The sequence below is a fragment of the Patiria miniata genome, unplaced genomic scaffold (assembly GCF_015706575.1).
Source record: "Patiria miniata isolate m_02_andy unplaced genomic scaffold, ASM1570657v1 HiC_scaffold_17, whole genome shotgun sequence".
Lineage (NCBI taxonomy): Eukaryota > Metazoa > Echinodermata > Asteroidea > Valvatida > Asterinidae > Patiria > Patiria miniata.
Window position 1 is genome coordinate 10,580,792 of NW_024037055.1, and position 21,749 is coordinate 10,602,540.

Genomic DNA, 21,749 nt, shown 5'->3' on the forward strand with positions numbered 1-21,749 from the left:
ATTAAAGGGAATATACAACATTTGCAAACATCGAAAAATAAAACTACCAAGTTTTTGCAAAATACCTTAATAGGATGTTGGTAAATGACAGTCTAAAGCATCCTGTAAAATTATGGCACCTGGTATACTGTCATTTTCAAGAAAAGTGGTATTTTTGTATCAATTTCCAACGCTGATCGGCCGATCAGCGTTGGAAACAACTGGCTTTTTTTCAAATACTGGCCCCAATTGACCATTGCACTTGTTTGCAATCGATTACAAACCTATGAACGGGTACGAGCCAGCTAGACTGGTTCCCTGACCTTACAATTCCCTAATGTATGTAAACTGCTCTGTTTCTTCTTTTATGGAGTCAGGGAACCAGACTACAGGAAAATGATCGTTTTTCTTGGTTTTTATAGCATTTTCGAACCCAAAACCTCCAAAAAGTCAGTGTAACTATATTTGCTTTATATTTCCAACCCCCCAATTCCATCCATTTCTGAAAATTACAGCAAAAGCAAATGATGTATATTCCCTTTAAGCTAGCCCTATCGTTGTGTTTGATCGAGTCATTGCGTATGTTATGATTCTTTAATCAACGAAGCAAAAACATATACTCAACCAAAAAGGAAAACTTCCGACATTTTGGGAAAGGGCCAGGAATAATTACTCTGCCGATAGACGTACAATGGTTATTGAAAAGATTAATTTTTTTCGTATTTTGACATTCATGACATTGATCAAAATCATAGTTCAAATCATTTTTAACGGAGTATTATTTGACGGGTTAGGACCGTGCCCCGCTCAATTTCTATCTGTTTCCAGAAAAAACACCATTCAGACGTCAATGTGTCAACATTCAAATTAAACGTATTAATTTAACAATAACACTTTTGTCATGCTCAGTGTAAACAATATTTGATGGAATAAAGAAAGGAGAAAAAAAGAGAGATTAAGCTCTCAAAGTAAGTATTTACTTATTTTTTGGACAACTGTATGTTGTACCTTTTTAGCATTTCGTTAGTTGGATTATTTCAAAACTATTTATTTCGGTGAAAATCTTCAACCCCTGAAAGACAGAAATAACAGAAAACTTATTTACATCAAAGGTACAAATTTTTATTGTGATCATATATTTACAACACTAGAAGACAGATACATCCATTTTTGTAAGCTTTTCCTACAACCAGGACAAGTTGGAGAATACAGTGGATCATCCCAAAACATATAGACTGGTGTATCAGTTTACACTACTCATCAGTCTAGGAGGGGACTACACAGAGAGTCCGAGGGGTGATGATTACAGAATGCACGCAAGTCTTCTGATTTCATTCTCATTTTGAAGCATTCTTAAGAGCTAAGGTTACCGGTTCCAAGTATTTTAACCGATTTAAAAAAAAATGGTTTTACCAACTCAACACTCCAAAAATTAAAACACAATGGATAAAATATGAAAAGTGAGAAGTCTGACTAAGTGGCATACAATCCTGGACTATACATTTACATTAAATAAACTTTACTTGAATGATATATTTCCTGAATATGTACACATATAACTCTACTTCATCAACTGAATATGTCGTCCTAGTAAGATAATAAAACGCTACTGGAAAGTTGAATCCAAAGATGGCGGGTAAAATCTTACATCAACTCGTGAAAAGATGAAGGCTTGTTGAGGTCACATTCATGTGCAACACATTGTTGTTCAGTCAAACACTTCAATTTGATTCGTTAAAAATTATGATGTTCTAAAAACCAGCGCTGTATGTTCACCTCTTGATAAATCAAACTTGATGGATGCCACAGAGTTAGAGGCCCATCGCCATGTTTAAATTTTTATTTAAACATGGCGATATTTAGGAATATTTATGTAGACTCTAAGCAAAAGGGTTCATGTAAAAGTAAACTAATGATGAATGTTCAACTGTTCACAGTGCTTTACACACTTCCAGTAGCCTACTACAAGAATGAAATATCCAATTTATAAAACATCAAAATATCAGTTTTAATTTGCCACCATATCATATTTACACAAGTTTAATTTTAGGCTCAATAAGTGACCACAATTCATTTAAGATTTGTTTCTTTCTTAAATATAAAACACACCTGTACCTGTATTCACCTTACAAAAATAGGTTAACATTTTCTCCCGACAAAAATAAGCCATTAAAATTGTTCATCAAAAGAACAAAACTCTAACATGACAAATTCCAATTATGTCTGAAGCCTGGTTTATAATGCATGCAAGTTTGAAAAAAAAAGCAAATTTGTTTCAGATGTCACCATGAAACCACCATGCCCAACATCATGATCAATGTTGGGTAGTCACTTTTTTTCCCTGCGTCTGACAAATTTACTGCGATATCAATCTGCACAGTATTAATGTATGAATTAAGTCTGAGAAGTTCAATTTGATCATGGATAGGCATCTGAGTACTTTGACCAAAAAAAATGCTGAAAATTTCCCAAGTATGTGTACCGTACTTAAGGAATTGGACTCCAGTTTTAGTCCTTGCAAAATGCAGAATATTTCTTGCATACCGTTGTCAGTCTGTGTTTCCAAAAAAAACCTCTTCTTCCTCCTGAATTCACAGCACTCAGCCAATACAAGCAGGCCTGGATTAAGTGTTTTGTAGGCCCTAGGCACCATTATTCCGTAGGCCCTACTCCGCCCTAGGCATCGGCACAAAATTCAAAGTAACAAAGCACTGTACAAATCAATGACTTGTATGCACTTGTACAGCGTCAGTTGGTGAAATCAAAGATTCTGAGAGAGACCCTAAAAATGTTTACAAACCTTTTTTTTCTGCGTTGGGTGGGTGTGGGTAGGCCTATTTATGTGTTTTATGGCACACTGCAGTATTTTCGTAGGCCCTGGAATTTTCCGTAGGCCCCAAAAAATTGTGTAGGCCCTAGGCCCATGCCTACTGTGCCTATTTGATAATCTGGGCCTGAATACAAGGCTGCATCAAAATGACTTGGCTATGGCTAGCAGTCTATGGGATGTGCCATGGCTATGGCTAGTAGTCTATGGGATGTGCCATGGCTATGGCTGGCAGTCTATGGGATGAGGCTGCAGCCACTTCCATAGGCGCATGTGTAATTGCAAGCCATAGCCAAGTGATTCAGATGCAGCCTTAGCCTTGATGATAAGGTCTGATTCCCTCAATGTCACCATCAATTTTAGTACAAAATGCACAGACATGACAGGGGCATCTGACTACAACACTGACTGTCCAATCACAAGTCTGCCAAGTATCAGGTCACAAGCTATTCAAATGAATGTTCATCCTGGCTTGAGATTTGACTTGATTACAAATCTGAAAGCTTCTTCTCTTTCTCCTTTGAATGAAGTATAAACCAGTTTCACACGTACCATGGAACTACTGTATACAGAAAAAAATGATAACAGCTTGAAATAGGACACAATGTTAAAACCCCAAATCCTTCAATGAAGTTCTTTTTGTTCTCCCTTACAGTCAGGGAAGCAAATATATACCTGTTGTCAAGTTGCAAGTAAAACTGCAGCACACACATAAGAGAGTTTACAAGTATTGTGTTACAGTCCTAAATATACAAATTCAATCAGCACCTTTGGAGCCTCCGATACAGCTTGAATGGGGTTTGCACAATTTCTGTACCAAATTTTGACGTTTAAACTCTGCCTGTTGATTCTAACATTGCCAAATGCAACTGTTTCCATCCTAAAAATACTAAAAGATAGACTCAATACCATTCCCTTAAAAAGGCTTTTTTTTTATACAACATATGTTGCAAAGCAAAACATTATCCCATGTTTCTACGCATATGATCAACATCCACTGAAATCCCCTTATTTTTTTTTCAGTAAATTTAAGTTCATTGCAGTATGCAATGGATTATGTATAATAGCAAGGCATAAATGGAGTTCAGTCTTCAACTGTACTTGCATGAAAGGAAAACTATCTATGTGATAAGTATATATATTTAAATCTACACGATAAAAAGGTTGGGGTACAAGTCGGCTCCAAATTTATGGAAAGTAGGGCTACTACATGTAGAAGCCTTAATTTTAAATTCTAAGCAAAGTGCATGAAAAATGTACACTCTATCAAAATGGGCCAGGTTTTTTCTGAATTAATTACCAACACTCTTAAGCATCTTCAAGATGGTGTTTGTGTCATTGACCAGTTTGTTGGCACTCTTGTACACATTGGTTATGTGGCCGTCCCTGAAGTAGACTTTCAGTGTGTCACTGAAGTTCTTGGATGAGTTTATAAACTCCTTCTTGTGCGCATCAAGAACCTGAAAAGATTAAATGTTGAAAATATAACCAGTGTCACCAAATCGAAAAACTAGCACACATCTTTCCTGCCCATGTGTTAAAGGTACATGTACAGTCCATGATTTGTTATTTGTACATTTTGTTCGTTTGAAGCAACAAATTAACGTGCTCAAAATCTAAATAAGGGTGCTGAACAATTAACCTGATGAAGTTTCAGCTCAGTTTCAGCTGTATATTTCGAGAAAAACAGCATTCTAGGATCTCGATTTCAAATCAAAAGTTGCTGAATCATTTTTTTGAATTGGGCCTGAATTCAGCGTCCGAGACACGTTTTCATTGAGCCGATTGCAGCTACGTGAAGGCGCGCACCAATCTGACAAATTATAGCAACCGCACGTGCGTGTGCATCGTGCCAAGGCTTGCGCGTGCTTCCCCAAATAAAAAAAACAAACTTCTTACGGAAATTTCCAATGGTGCGTCTTTAGACGCACCATTGGAAAAGCCTTCTTTCATTGATTTCTTCAAAATGACAGCTTGCCAGAAAGATTAATTTCACAGGGAGTTTAGTCCCATTACTATCTTTCAAGCAAGTATGTTTTTCAACAATAATTGTGTTAGTTACTTTTTGGATAGCTGCAAATGATGAACTGTAACTTTATTAAGAGAAAAGAGGCAGATCTAAGATGGCGGCGGTACCGCATGGCATTGTGGGTGGGAGCAAGAGGATGCACTACAGTGGTATACAAAGGTATTTACTGTTAGGCTAATATAAATATGAACAAAGTAGACTGGTAAATTTGTGACATACTGAGGCAAAATGAGGAATGTCCCCCAAAACCTTGTTTTTAGTAATCCATGCCTGAAGTCGGATATACTGGAAAAAATCATGTCAAAATCGATATTGATTGTTGTGTATTTGGAGTAGCCAACGTTTCCAAGATTCACACTATGCATTTTTGTTGGGAGAAAATACCCACAAAAGTGGAAACTCTAGAACGCTTTTCACTGCCATTGGCGGCGCAATGCATGTCTTTTATTTTCAAAGCCGTTTTTCTTGAAATGAGGTTAGCGAGACTTGGCAGGACACTGTTGAAGTTCCTGCGTCACATCTTTGAAATAAATTACGCTACAGAAATGAATTTGGTATCATTGGAAAGCCAATGATTTGCGCTTTAACCTGATGTACATAACATTAAAAAGTCAAAGGTGGGGGTTATTCCTCATTATGCTATAGCAGGTCACATTTATTTACTCCTATGCACTTACAACATAATTACATGTAAAAATTGGCCCTGCTACATGGACACTGAATGACTGCAAGTACATGCCGGTCCCATTCCCAAAGCCAAAGGCAGAGTGAACCCCTTGTTGAACCCTAGTGACTGGGTTTGGCCAACTACTAGTACAGTAATGTATTCCTCAATACTGTTCCCTCTAACTTCCCAACTGTGGAACTCCTTGCCAGAATAATCATTATCTTGGTTGAATCCAAAAGTCCACAGTTTTCTTTTTTCTCTTCCACTGTTTTGCTTACTATGGCCGCCACCTCCAGTTGATACTATCATTGTGGTTGACAAATAAACCAAATAAAGATTTGTCAAACTCCCGAAATTTATTTCCAATCTTTAAAGCTAAGCATAACTTACGCTTTTACGATCTCTCAGGCGACCTGCCCCGTGTTTCTTGATGAGTCTGTTGAGAGCTTCCAGCAGGTCTTTAATTCCACTTGCGATGTCTCTGTGAGAGAGGAAAAAAACATTTAAACATTTTCAGGGTTTTTTAATTGCATGCTGGAACACAAAGCAGTTTATCTTGGCAGACATAAGACAAGATAAGTTTGCGGTAGCACCATGTGAATAAATCTCTTTTGTGAGTATGTGTGGTTCTGAAAAGAACCGGATGGCAGACATAATGGGGACTGTGACAGAAAACAGGAAAAACAATTTTTAGTGCTCTTACAAAATCTTGTCTCTTTGTAATGAATTAAATTGCAAATAGTTTGTATGCGCTGTTGCAGATCAATGTCAATGACAGAAACATCTGAGTAAAATCACAGCCCAAGGCTCTGATAATGGCATAGTAGCAATCGTATGCAAACAAAGGAATGAGGATTACGGACAATAGGGGGTCCACGATTGCCGGTGTTTACAAAGATGGGTGTGTGTGTGCGAGTATGTACACACCAGCGATTGTGGACCTAGGACAAAAGGGTTAGGGCACAAACAACACGTCCATGATTGAAATTCATGTACAAAACAAATGAGAGCTCTTAAACAGTATAAACAAAGGAATGATGATTAAAGACAATGGGGGTCCACAATTGCCTGTGTTTAAGAAGATAGGTATGGGAGTTTGTTTCTGCATTCAATAGGGGACGTTGAACACTAGAGGATAATTGGGTCCCAAATTCCCGTGAGGTTCTCAATTTGGATTTGTGTGCAAAACATATGGAAGGTCTTCCTAAAAAGTTACAGTACAAACAAAAGAGGAACAATATGGGGTCCATGACTGCAGGGGGGGGGGGGGTTAAATATCTCTAAGCAAGCCATTTTGTTGTCACAAGAACTCAGATAGCACCAAGTATACTGAACTTATAACATGACATCGGTGAAGGATAAAAGACACTGACTTGATTGTCTGCAGGAATTTGGGTCGGTCACCAATCTCATCTGGCAGGCGAGCTAGGATCTTCTTCAGCTCCTTAGCTTGCTCATTGAGTTTCTCAAACACATCCTCCTTCCTGCGTAACATGTACTCTGTTGAAACAAAGTGGAGAACTTTGTGGTGAGATGTAAATAAAAAAAAACACTTGGACATGGATAAAGAGCATCAAAAACTGAATTGCCATCATGCGCTCACGTCAACACAAATATGTTTAACTTATTTTACTTCAACAACTATGAAAAGTCATCAAGGGCTATCAGTAATCCAAATTGAAAAGACCATGACTTCCACACATTTACCTACCTTCGCTGTCAAGAGCTGCAAGTTTGAGCAAGCACTCAGTGTTGAGACTGACCCCAGCAGATCGTGCCTCCAGCACCCCACTGATGATGTCCTGACTGATGCCAGGGTTCTGCTTCTCAGCCTTCTCAAATGCCGCCCTCAATGTCTGCGCGGCTGACAGGTCTATCTTCTCCAGCTGAGAAAATAGGGGTAAATGACTCAATCAGAACTATTGTCCCATCCAAGGACGCAGCTTAACTCTTTGATCTCTCATTGGAAAGATTTTGTAAAACTGGTGACCCAAGGTCAATACTTTTATACCACTAAATTCCTCATGACAACATTGCATTACTCATTATGTGCATTCCATGTGGCACTAATAAATTACCTGAGATGCTTTGTGTTTCCTTCACAGTAGTTTGTGAGATGGGTAAGCCATTACCAGTGCCATTAAATAGGGGAGTTGCATTTTTAGAAATATTGAAGAAAGAACTGAGTTGAGCAAAGCATCTTTCACAAAACTGATAATTAACAATGCAAAAAAACCTATATTTTATGTCTCATTTCACCAAACTTTAAGTGTTCATCTTTACGAGCTAAAGTCATAGCTGCCAACATTTCAATTCCAATTAGTAATCAATCCACGCGGTCACTGTCAACTAGGCGTACATACTAAACATAACAGTGCTGTACAACTTTGCCCTGGCACATCATGCTTGTTTTCGACCTTTTCAAATAAAGACTTGTCAATTCAACCTGAAAATGTGCCTTTTCTTATTTTGGCACTGGTCTTACAATGTATATACAGGCATGCAACTGGGAAGTCACAACAAAAAAGGAAGTTTCCAAGACTTTGTACAGTGTTTTTTTCATTTTTAGTGTCACACATGGGAAGTAAAACAACAAGGAAATCAGCTGATCCAAGGAAAAGTTGCACGCCTGTATATACTTACAGTGGTAGAATAACAACAATTCTGCTACTAGCCTTGCAGTTGCACTGTCATAGACTCCTAACATGAAATTAACCCTAACCCCCTAGGCCCTTTTTGCTTACAACCATCCTCAATCCTCCAAAATCCTCCAAAATTTTGCAACTCCGCCTAAATTTTTCAAAATTGTCAGACAGTCCTGCCTCAAAATGCATTCATCGTCAATCCTCCAAAATCCTCCTCATCCCAAAATTTTGCACTCGTGTTTTAATGAAGGATAACCAACGCCAAATCCTTCAAAATCATCAGACAGTCCTGCCTCAAAATGCATTCATCCTCAATCCTCCAAAATCCTCTTGTGCTTCAATCACCATTCATCCTCAATCCTCCAAAATCCTCATGTGCTTCAATCACCATTCATCCTCAATCCTCCAGAATCCTCATTTGATTCAATCACCATTCATCCTCAATCCTCTAGAATCCTTCAAAACCGCCAGGAGGATTTTGGAGGAGTGAGGTGGGTTAGGGTTAATGCACTGGGATACCAGACCCCAAATAAATGAAGTACATGTATATGGAACAGTTATAAGATGAAATTTTACGTCGGGGTGATATAAATCAAGTTAGGTTTTGCCCTTCACCGACGTTTAAACACTGTATACTCAGTGAGTTACCTCCCGAGTGAAAGTTGGAAAAAATCACTCGGGTGGGACTCGAAAAATTCCATCTTATAATAACCAGCCAACCGATCCCGTTAGCTCGGTGGTCGAGTGGTAAGACACCTGCACTAGAAAGCAGGAGGTTGTGGGTTCGAGTCACACCCGACTGATTCTTTCCAACTTTCACTCAGGAGGTAACACACTGAGTATACAGTGTTTAAACGTTGGTGAAGGGCAAAACCTAACTTGATTTATATGGAACAGGTTATCCAATTATTATTATCAGCCTCCTCAAGTTTGAATAAGGGCAACAGGAGTAACATTTTAAGTCTCAGAACCTTTTTCAACCACAAGGAGAATTTGGAGGTTGTTGTTGGGTTGACTTGAGGAAGATAGAGCCCAGCTACTTTAGTTGATGTGAGCTTTGATGGTTCCTGTACATAAAGTACATGTACAAAGACTCTGCCACTGATTGGCTAGTTTTCGTCCATCCAGGGACATTCTTAGCAAAAATACCAAGGAGTAGGCCTAAACAGTTAAACATAAACATGTACTGTACCTCATCCAGAATGGGAAACAGTACCACATGAAGTGCGAAGGACTCAACGGAAGAGGCATCATTGTCGTCCTCCATGGTCATTCTGGGGAGTATTCACGTTGATGACAATACAAATCTACTTGCGGTTGTCCCAATGCTGTTTCTCTGTGCAAAAATCTGTGCAAAATAGTAACAATAACCACAATACAATAAGTGAGACAATTGCTCATTTAACTTTAACCATTTTGGACCCTTTAAATCAATGAAATCATACTTCCAAGACTGCAAACAAGTGGCATCGGGATCAGCCATGTTTAAAACATGATATCTTCACGACCACAAGAAACCGGGTTTTAAGATTTCGTGATCAGAATCAGATCATCTAATATGGGTCTAGATTTTTGGCTTGCTTGTTTTTTTTTTTTAATGACCCCATGAGGCATTATCTTTTTCGATGACGATTTTGTGGCCAATAAACATGCTGAAGACTTGACAAAAATACCTTTCAAAGCACCTACTGGCTTCTCCACATGTCAAAGACGAAGTAATGGGGCATCAGCGATACTCACGATTATTTTTTAGGTTGAAAATCCGTAAAATTCAACCAGATTAGCACAGACATCAGACAGCACACTTCAGATTCTCTGGGCACGACCACATCGCATTGTTCAACAGAAAAGTTTGTTTATCGATGCAGGCACGGTCGTAGCAAAAAAAATTATAACACATTTTTGTTCATACATGTATTTTTACCTGACTGATGAAGCTGAAATTTCGCTTATATATTCCTTGTGTCCAGAATTGTGCCTGCGCTGGGTTTAGAAAAGGCAAATATGTCCGTGGGCGTCGTGTTTACCGAAAATAAACCGAAAAAAAAGTTCTACGCTTTCATTGAAAACATTTTCAGTAGGGCAATTCCACACCAAAGTGGACATGACACCAAAAAATTCAAATACATGTGACTTAAACAAATTTGGCATCAAATGAAAGCTAAAAGTCTATATTTTCAAGATTTGAAGTCGGAATTTTATTTTTTATACATTTCGGTACCAAAAAATAGGATTATGTAATAATCCTGTTTTAATCCTAAAAATGTGATTAATAGTGATATGAAAGTATTCTACCAATAGACACACAAAAATATGTACTAATGCCATCAGTTTCTGTCATGAGAAAGTATTGGTCTTGAAAAACCGATTAAAACTTGTTTTTAACATTTTGCGTAATTTGTTTCGCTTCAGTGACTTCTAATATTTCAGCCTTCGAAAATGTCCTTCCGTTACCGAAAAAATACATATTTTTAATTTATTTTTAAAACTTGCAGTATGAATGCATTGAAAGTTATTGTGCAAAGCAAGTTTAGGTAGGCCTTCAATATGACATTATAACTGACACTGCTGTACTTCTCGTTTTTTAATTACAATTAATCAAATCACGTCCTTCCGTTACCAAATTGGTAACGGAAGGACAAATAGTATTTTTATCAAATGTTACGACATTTGCGCTCATGTTTGAAAAATGAACTCACTGCAAATACATGCATGTATAATGAGCATTCAAAGGACATTCATGTGACCCACCTTCACAAAAGCGGGATAAGCAGGGCAAGGTGTTTATTACAAAGGAAGGCACAGGCATGTACAACATGTACAATGTACATGTACATATATGCCGATGTCAGTGATGTAGTGCCTTGATGCTGGGCCTTGGCCTTAAGGCTGCCTTAAGGCTGGATTTTAGGGCCTTGGCCTTGGCCTCGAGGCTTGAGGGCAAAAGCCTTGGCCTTGGCCTTGGCCTTGGCCTTGAGGGTTCAGGGCCTTGCAATTTTGAGTCAAGGCTCTTCAAGGCCCATAGAGTTTTGCATTTTCCAGATAAATCTGTTCGAAATTTTGCTGTTACCATTTTAATCGTATTACATGTACGATGGAGGAGGGAAGCACCATATAGATTTGTGTGTTAGGCACACTTCCACTTTTATAGCATCATATGTTGTTACCATTGTAGTAGATTTGCTGCAACAATATTCTGTACACTTGTGGGGCTAATGAGATGATCACTTTAATTGCATATAACTTTGGAATAGATTTGATTGGTTGTATATGTCTCCCTGATAAGTGCTAAAGATTTGCATGTATCTGTTTTAGATAATGCTGATATTTCTGACCATGTTGGGCCAGCAAATAAAAATTTTCCAAATCAGTTTCTTGGATCCCCCTTTTGTTACACTTGGGAGAATTCTGTGTCAATATAGAAGTAAATCATTATTTTGTTTAGTTAAACCATATTGAAGACCTGAACTTATACGTTAATAGATACAGTGCAGTCATAAAACGGTGTAGGCCTATGCGAGCATGTTGATTGCAATTAAAGAAATGTTGTTCTTCGTAACGAGCAATTCGTGATGATAAGGCCGGATCCAGGGGGGTCAAAAGGGGCCACGCCCCCCCCCCCCCAAAAAAACGAAACCATTTTTTTTTATGTGACGTCGTAATAAAGGCAGGCAATGAGTACACCACCATCTTTTCCTAAATAAACATCGGTTAAAATGGTCAGAAATTGCCTCAAATCGCACCACAGAGCATCTCGAATCCAAAATTTTTTCGGGGCCCTTAAGCGGGCCCCGAAGCCCAAGCCGTAATCTTTTGACCCACTTTTTTTTGGGGGGGGACCAACATTTCTTTGCCCCCCCCAATTGTGTTCTGGATCCGCCCTTGCGTGATGATGTGTCACTCATGTGACTATAATTAGTTCTATATCAGTGGTCATTTCATAAAACAGGGCCTTGGCCTTGGCCTTGGCCTTGGCCTTGAGGGTTAAGCCTTGGCCTTGGCCTCGAGGCTTGAGGGTCGAAGCCTTGGCCTTGGCCTTGGCCTTGAGGGTCAAAGCCTTGGCCTTGGCCTTGGCCTTGGCCTTGAGGGTCAAAGCCTTTGCTCCAACACTGGCCGATGTACCAGTACTTGTACATGTATGGAGTTGTTGCAGAAAATCAAATCATAAAGTTGCTGCCATCAGCATTCATGGACAATAGAGAAAGATACGAATTCTGTGAAGCCATTCCAGAAGCAAATTAAGTCAAAAATGAGATGGCAGAAAGTACCGGTACTTTGGGGCACTTTCATTCAACTTACATGTGTAAGACATGTGAGGTGCAATCTTTGACAAATTATGCCCAAGTTAACAATTTCAGTTTGGATGTTTATAAATTAATTGTTACTACTCTAAATCATTGTAATTTGATTTCAAACATTGATATTAGAGTTCAATTAAAAGCAACACCTAACTGAAGCCATCAGTTCTACCGGTAGATATTTTTACCTTAAATGTACATGTAGGCTGGTCGTCCCCCCCCCCCCCCCCCCACCCTTTAGGTAGACCTTTGAACCTACCGGTATTATTATTAAAAGTTGTTGGTGAACATGTAACCAATATATTCAAAAGTTCAAATACTGTGTATTTAAACTTTTAAGGATTGAGGTGGTGGGTTTGAAGTCTATTTCTGTAATAGTCCTGTGTTCGTGAATTATGTGTTTTGGATTGTTTTCGTTTTTCTTTTGTTATCATTAATTAGCAGGCTTCTATCTTTATCTCAATAGTTTCTTGGGTATAATTATTTATGCCAGGTCTGCATATTGTTGATTTCACATTCAGTTACACATTTCAGCAATTTGTTTCACTTGTATAATTAGTGTAAATTCACATTTTGTTCATGCTATAATTGAGTAAACCTTTTGTCCTTCCGTTACCGTCCTTCCGTTACCAAATTACAATCTGCTTAAAACGTTGTAATTATATTACCGAAACACTTAAAGTCAAATGAAAGGCGGTATAGTATAGATAAAGCTTCAGAGATTCCATTTCCTACCTTTAAAATATAATTGCCCCATAAAATTCACAGAGTTTACGCAAAACGCGAGTAAGTTGGAAAACCCTTGTCCGTTTTACCGTCCTTCCGTTACCGACCTCATTAATATTCATAATTCATAAACGGGAGGCATTCATGCCCCCCAAAAGTGTGGGAAATGAAAGTAGCATTCTATAGCAATTCAATTGTGACATTTGTTTGCTGTAACTATGAACAGTGTCTGTGATACACACATTTGAAATTTTGTTTAATGAGTGAAAACGTCCTTCCGTTACCGTGGAATTGCCCAGTACGAACTCTCCGCGTGAAGACGTACACGCACATGCCGTTTGCTGCTGTGGCGGCAGTGTGCTAGGTGTGCATGCACGCACGCGCGTAATCTTCACACGGGGAGCTCGTACTGAAAATGTTTTCAACGAAAGCGAGGAATTGCAGTTTATTTTCGGTAAACACGCCACCCGCGGATATATTTGCTTTTTCTAAACCCAGCAAGGAATATGTATTAGCGAAATTTCAGCTTCCTCCGTCAGGTAAAAATATTTTTTAAAATGTGTTATAATTTTTTTCGCTATGGCAGGAGAGATTCATACCTTGGACTCCGTTGCGTGTACACAACGGAGTCCAACCTGGGCTAAGACCGACCAAACTAAATGTAGTTAAAACATTCTCAATAAACAGGTAGGCCTATGTCATACATGTAGATAGAGGGCAGGGTTTGAGTTTTTTAGGGAACTTTGGGGGTAAAATAACGATGACAGCGCGGCGACAACAGGCAACCCGAAAATAAAGATGGCGAAACACTAGCCCAGGTTGGACGATGTCTTTATTGCATTACGACTGACGTCCAGGGTATAAATTGTACCACCATAACGAAAATTTTTTTTAACACATTTTTTGCATATTTTTACCTGATGAAGGAAGCTGAAATTTCGCTTACATATTCCTTGTGTCCAGAATTGTACCTGCGCTGAGTTTAGGAACGGCAAATATGTCCGCAGGTGGCGTGTTTACCGGCGGCGTGTTTACGCTTTCGTTGAACTCCCTACGAACTCCCCGCGTGAAGACATACACGCACATGTTGCTTGCTGCCGCTTGCTGCCGCTTGCTGCTGTGGCGGCAGCATGCTAGTAGGTGTGCATGCACACGCGCGTGTAATCTTCACACGGGGAGTTTGTACTGAAAATGTTTTCAATGAAAGCGTAGAACTTGCAGTTTATTTTTGGTAAACACGCCGCCTGCGGACATATTTGCCGTTCCTAAACCCAGCGCAGGTACAATTCTGGACACAAGGAATATGTAAGCGAAATTTCAGCTTCCTCCGTCAGGTAAAAATATAGCTCTACTGAGTGGAGCGTTGAACTACGGTACCCTCCGTACAAACGTTCTACCGATTTGGCATACTTTGGTGACATGTACACGGTATGCATTTTTGTGCATGCCCTCGCGAGGACAAAAGGCCCCAAAAAACTGGTAAAGTAGAATACAAATGAGAAAGACAGTAACCCTGGCTAGATCCACACATTCATGACATTCCATAAGACCTCTTAAATTGTTCCAAACAACCGGTAATTTTGAAAAAAGAACAAAATAGTCTGAACTTACCGCTCACAATTAAATGTGTCTGCCGAGTTGCACAGTCCATTTCACTGACATGACTGATACATAATTCATCGCGCGCGTGTGTGACATCACTATTGAAGAAAAACCAGTTGCGCTTACTCAACGACTGTTGCATGTAGTCATATGTGCCCCGCGCCGTCTGACAGTGTGGGTTTTTGGCGCGGGACACATATCAGTACATGAAACAGTCATTAATTATGCGCGACTTGTTTTCTAAGTTCAGACTATTTTGTTCTTTTTTCTAAATTACCGGTTGTTTGGAACAATTTAAGGGGTCTTATGGAATGTCATGAATGTGTGGATCTATCCAGGGTTACTTTCTTTCTCATTTGTATTCTCTTTACCAGTTTTTTGGGGGGCCTTTTGTCCTCGCGAGTGCATGCCCAAAAATGCATACCGTGTACATGTCACCAAAGTATGCCAAATCGGTAGAGCGTTTGTATGGAGGGTACCGCGTAGTTCAACGCTCCACTCAGTAGAGCTAGTAAAAGTATGCAAAAAATGCGGGGTTATTTTCGCTATGGGCAGGAGAGATTCATACCCTGGACTCCGTTGCGTTTTCACAATGGAGTCATACCTGGGCTAGCGAAACACAGCGCAATGTAGGGCCTACTGTGACTGTGAGCACGCACGGTGCGCTGGATCGCGAGGCATAAGCCGCGCAGGAAAATCGTGATTTCTACCCCAAGAAACTGTTCAAAATTGCAAAACGGGTGTCATTAAGATTGAGAAAAGTCTGCTTTTGATTGTAAAGGGTGATTTTTGAGCAATAAAAAACATGTTTGACTATAATTTAATCAAAACAAAACAGGCACTGGGGCCCAACACTACACGATTGCCAAGAATTGAAGAAACCCTTCCCCGTTCCTAGCTTGAGTAACTCCAGCTGACATGCTCATATCCATTCACATGTAGCACTGGAGGAATAACCTGTTCGTTAGAATGTGGTAGCAAGAGACCCTAAAAAAATGGCCTCTCAAAAATTGTTCATTTTCACCTCTAATATCCCAACCCAGAGTTCACCCACATACCTCATACATTCAGCAGTCATTTACGAAGCCTAATGATCGACTTGAAACAGACCACACACAAAAAAATGTGAAAAATCTTGACGATTTCGGTGGCTTGTCCGTAAAAAAATGCCAGTTCCAACGGCTGTCGTCCATTTCAATTTGCTAATTATGTAAATGTATGCATCATGTGATGACATCGAAAAAAATCTGCGCGCGCAATGTATGTGGGTACCACACCGCTTTCAGGCGCCGCAAGTGAGTTCAATTTTCGTCTGGTGCGTACCATGCGTTGTCGTGGAGAGCATTCTCGTTGTCTTGCTTTCCGTGACAACGCACCAGACGAAAATTGAACTCACTTGTGGCGCCTGAAAGCGGTGTGGTACCCACATACATCGCGCGCGCAGATTTTTTTCGAGGTCATCACGTGATGCATGCATTTACACAATTAGCAAATTCAAATGGGTACAACTATAGAATGCAGGGCCACTTTACTCTACATCCGCGCCTCTGTACGGCTGCGTGGAGGCGTGGAGCCGCAGTCGACCTACCTCCGAAAATCGATCGTGGAGTCGTGGAGCCGCAGTCGATATCTCCGAGAATTGCGCCCTCTATCGGTGCGCGTCTCTGCGACTCCACGACTCCGCGCCTCCGCCACTCCAGACAGTGCCCCGTCGCCCTCCTCCCTTCCTAATTTGCGACCTCATTTAAAATGGACTCTGCGACTCCCCGACTCCGCGCCTCCGCCACTCCAGACAGTGCCCCGTCGCCCTCCTCCCTTCCTAATTTGCGAGCCCATTTAAAATGGATACAGATGCTTCGTTCTCAAAAAAATTCCGCCGAGAATTGCGCCCTCTATCGGCGCGAGTCTCTGCGACTCCGCGACTCCGCCACTCCAGTGCCCCGCGTCTCCGCGACTCCACGACTCTGCGCCTCCGCCACTCCGCGACTCCGATCCGTACCGTGCCCCCAACACATTTACAAGCACGCCCTCCCTTCCGATCCTTCATGAGAAGCTTAGAAGACAAGTGCATTCGCTGTACTTAGCACTTTTTGCAGGTTTGCATATCTATTACTCCTATCCATCCACGCCTCCAAGCAAAATAAAAAACCTTGCTCCGGCGTGGCCCTGCATTCTATAGTTGCTCCTTAAAATGGACGACAGCCATTGGAACTGGCGTTTTTTTTACGGACAAGCCACCAAAATCGTCAAGATTTTTCACATTTTTTTTTGTGGTCTGTTTCAAGTCGATCATTAGGCTTCATAAATGACTGATGAATGTATGAGGTATGTAAATGAAATCTGGGGTGGGATATTAGAGGTGAAAATGGACAATTTTTGAGAGGCCATTTTTTTAGGGTCTCTTGCTACCACATTCTAACGAACAGGTTATTCCTCCAGCGCTACATACATGTGAATGAATATGCATGAGCATGTCAGCTGGAGTTACTCAAGCTAGCCTACCCCGTTCCTAGCTGGAGTTACCCAGCCCTGAGTTTTATCATCGGGTTGTCATCTAGGGCTGGAGCGAGTTTTTCTCGTAACTTGTAGTATAGGCAAAAAAATTTGGAAAATGTTCAATTTTGTCCCCGTTACACACTAATTGCAACTGCAACTCACCCCAAACTTGCCTGGAATAACCATTACACAGGTCCTTGAAGTAAAAAACGATCCACGATGAAGATTCAGCCTACAATTGCAGTGAAAACAGGAGGAATAACCGCTAACCTGACAACCTTGCTGGCATGGCCAGGACCGCAATTGGTTTGTGCACACAAAAAATTGTGTACAATGAATGGCGGTCGATTAACAGGCACAGAGAGCGATCGCTGTCAACTACTCGTTTTTGCCGGCTGCGCTGGCTGTTGGCGCATGACGTCACGCGGAAGCGTAACACCCGATGACTGTTTCATGCACTATTGGTTGCGGTTCCAGTACCAAAGCTGTGATGCGAGTGGTAAACCTTATATTAGTGCATGAAACAGTCATCAGGTGTTACGCTTCCGCGTGACGTCATGCGCCAACAGCCAGCGCAGCCGGCAAAAACGAGTAGTTGACAGCGATCGCTCTCTGTGCCTGTTAATCGGCCGCCATTCATATGCATTGTACACAATTTTTTTGGGCACAAACCAATTGCGGTCCTGGCCATGCCAGCAAGGTTGTCAGGTTAGCGGTTATTCCTCCTGTTTTCACTGCAATTGTAGGCTGAATCTTCATCGTGGATCGTTTTTTACTTCAAGGACCTGTGTAATGGTTATTCCAGGCAAGTTTGGGGTGAGTTGCAGTTGCAATTAGTGTGTAACGGGGACAAAATTGAACATTTTCCAAAAAATTTTGCCTATACTACAAGTTACGAGAAAAACTCGCTCCAGCCCTAGATGACAACCCAATGATAAAACTCAGGGCTGGGTAACTCCAGCTACCCCGTTCCCGTTTATTATTTTTTCGTCAGTTAGCCTAATTGAGTCGATTTTTGAGACGAATGAAAACGAATTCAATTCCTACTCACCCTTTTCTTTGAACACAAAGATACACATGAAAATGCGTTTGCTGTTCACCTCTTTTATCACGTCATTGTTCAAAAGATGTTCCATAAACTGTGTTTCGACATTCGATTACACACACAAACCGGGTGGAGTCGCTTCTGCTGCGATTAGTCAGATCATAGTCGGGATGACAAGTTTCCTTTTACGCTCAAAAGGCTACAAAGCAGTCAGGATCCGTGACTTACAACTTCCAAATCAACGAGTGGAGTGCGCCCTCTTGTGAATGGGGACATGGAAGCGAAGAGTGCAGTGGCCGCCCGCCGGCGATCGCGAAGGGTTTTGGAGGTGCAGGGCTGAGCGGGGGAGTGAAGAGCGTTAATGTCCAAACTTTGGCTAATCGGCGCGGGCGGGCGTGCGGGCTGCAGGCGCCAGGCGCCAGGCTTTTACTTTATGTCCCGAGGCGATTTTCTTTTGCAAAAAAATGAGTTCGGTTTCCGCCTTCAGATGTGTCCATTTCATGCATATCTCCTAGTTGCCTAGTTCTTGACAACTAAACACAAAACCAGTATACGTATATTTGCATAAAGAGCAATTTGTCTATATCCCTGGGGGTGGTGGTAATTAATTCCCCAGTTCTATAACACAATTATTGGATCTTCACTCATCTCTCCCCCCCCCCCCCCGACCAACACCTCTGCCGTTTCTTTGCAGCTATATATTTCCAATGAGAAGGCACAAGTAACACAATCCTGTTAAGCTTTGGCAACATTAACTGGAAGTGATAGTCATGCTGTATTCAACTGTAATAACAACACAAGGGGTGGATCAATGTAGCTGTGTTTTTCTGCATGCATTTTCTCATTTTTGTGTTACCCAATTAAAAAAGGATATATATACTCGCTTAACCCCCCCCCCCCCCCATATTTGTGTGGCAGCCATCTTCAATGTTATTTGAGAAACAATTGTGAACCAAATGCAATTTCTATACTGCAGAACAAAATAAAGCTGCTGAGGATTCATCACCAAAAATAACCACACCACAAAGATGCTATCACTAATCACACAAACAACTGTTAACTTTTGGTTGGTTTTATTCTTCAGTTCTTCTCATAGATTTTTTGCAAAATCACTTGGGCCTTACAGCCAAAAAGTGCACAAATAAATCATTAAACTGTAAATTATGTACAGAATGAATTGCACATTGCCGCCAAAATAAAGCCTTGGCGTATTCTTTTCATATTGAACATATCTACATTTTCTAGATGGCTAATTCACATCACACCATAAAAGGGCATATTCTTTTGGGCGTGTACTTTACACTCATATTTATCAAAAATATATAAAACATTTCCAAAAACAGCTTGAATTTTTTTTACATATATTTTGGTTTCAACAAAGGAAGACATTTCCCCATATTCAAAATGGAAGTTTAACAAATCACGATTAAACTGGAAAAGACTGCCATTTTTGTGATATTCAGGAAATGTCAACTAATTCCCTTTTCAACAGTGAATTAACCACCTATGTTTTGTAAAACACTGAGACACTTTTTGCTTTATTTTCACTTCAACCCTTCATACAAACATATACAATCAATCGATAAAACCACCATGTTCATAAAACATTGTGTATTACTATACCTCATTCATTCATTGTGTATTACTATTACTATTTATCAGGCAACCGCGGCATTTCATTGGTCCATTCCAGCAACTCAACCGTGTGAAAGTTTTTACTATCACCCCGCGTCTTCATACGCACACGTGACGCGCAAAACCAGGGAGGTACTATCACACACCTGGGTTGCAACAGTTAGGTTTGTTCCAGTACTGTGTTATCTCTTTACCAACGACGCATGTGCTTTACGTGCGTACCATGGAGAACACCAGTGAGGACAGTTGCATATGCCAGTCTATTACGGCATACATCAAAATGGCGACCGGTGGTGCTCGCTTTGCAATTTTAACCGAGGAGGAACTGGGTGAAATTTTACGCAATAATAATAAATGCAGTGTTTTGCTTGAATGTTAAAGTTATTAAATGACACAAAATTAACTTTCAATTCTGTCTGTCTCCTTAAATTAAAATAATGTTTCACTTTATCCAAATGCTGGACGATCAAAAACATGGTGGAATGGACGAATGAAATACCGCAGCTGCCTGATGAATATTTATAAGGTATAGTAAAACAAATATAACGTTTTTTGCGGGGAAATAGTGAAAACAAATGAGCCCTCGGTGTTGGATGATTGGGACTATCTCCCGAGGCGAACCAATCATCCAACACCTCGGGGTCATTAGTTGACACTATTTTTCGACAAACTATATGTTGTATCTGTATACTATGCCATGGAAATCTCATGTGGACCTGAGGCAATAAGCCATTTCGGAGTTACAAAAATGTACTACTGCACATGCGCACATCAGACTCAACGATTAAGTGTCGGAAGATAAGCAAAGCAGATAAATGCACACAAGTCTATGGGGGACGTGGTAACCAAATCCACATTTTGCAAGTTTGTTCTAGTAAAACAGAAGATGGATATTTTTGTTCGCACAAAAGTTGGAGCATACAAAACATCTTAAACCATGGTGCCGTTGAAAACAATCATTGAATCAACATTTTGCATCTACTTAAAAAAAAAGAACTTTTCTTTGATTTCGTTGGTACCCCGCTATGATTTTGCACGCGTGTGGCGAACTGTTTATCCCCCGACCCTAATCGTTGTCATAGGATGTGCGCATACGTAGTAGTACAATTTTGTAAATCCGAAATGGCTTATTGTATGAAGCTGGTGCTGAGGGTTGAAGAAAGATTACCAGGCAAAATGTCATGTCATGTCAACTGCTTGCACCAGCATGGTTCTCAACAGCTGTGTTGCTAAGTGTATCAACTCACTGAGCCTATTTTCCTGCTCAGCACCTCCATACAAATTTAAATCGGACCCAAAAGGATATTTGTATGCGAGGTCAGCTGAAAAGCCCTTTCTTAATTTGAGGCACTTTTGATGAATATGGTGCCGGTCTGGTTGTTTGCGCAGACAGTGATAACGGATAAAAGCAAGTAGAATCGTATGCTTTTGTGTATTTTGTTTGTTTGGAGAAACAAAATTGCTCAAACTTTGAAGTAGGTGCATAACAACTAACCTGTGAAATTTGAGCTCACTGGCTACTATACATTTTGTGAAAACGGAGAAAACATATGCAAATTGTTTTGGGTCTCTCAACTGGGCACACTTTTTTAACCACCTTCAACGATTGTTTCCGAATGATACAATTTCAGGCAGAATAATTTCACAGGTATTTGGTACCATCACTACCTTCACTTTGAGCAAGAATTTTCTCATTAACCTAACCCCCTAGGCCTGTTTCACTAGGAACCATCCTCAATCCTGCAAAATCCTCCAATTGCCACCTTGTAAAAATTGGTTTCAGCCTCAATCCTCCAAAAT

At 40.4% G+C, this 21,749-nt stretch overlaps 1 protein-coding gene across 1 annotated transcript; it reads right to left on the reverse strand.

The window, feature by feature from the left end:
* Nucleotides 1-1,071: 1,071 nt before the first annotated feature.
* Nucleotides 1,072-18,529, reverse strand: LOC119723803 (programmed cell death protein 10-A-like). Its single transcript, XM_038194671.1, has 6 exons — nt 18,321-18,529; nt 9,340-9,495; nt 7,214-7,388; nt 6,876-7,002; nt 5,893-5,983; nt 1,072-4,266 (listed from the first exon to the last, which is right to left on the reverse strand). The coding sequence occupies exons 2-6, from the start codon at nt 9,418-9,420 to the stop codon at nt 4,099-4,101; spliced, it is 642 nt and encodes a 213-aa protein (XP_038050599.1). The 5' UTR covers nt 9,421-9,495; nt 18,321-18,529; the 3' UTR covers nt 1,072-4,098.
* Between the last annotated feature and the right edge of the window lie 3,220 nt (nt 18,530-21,749).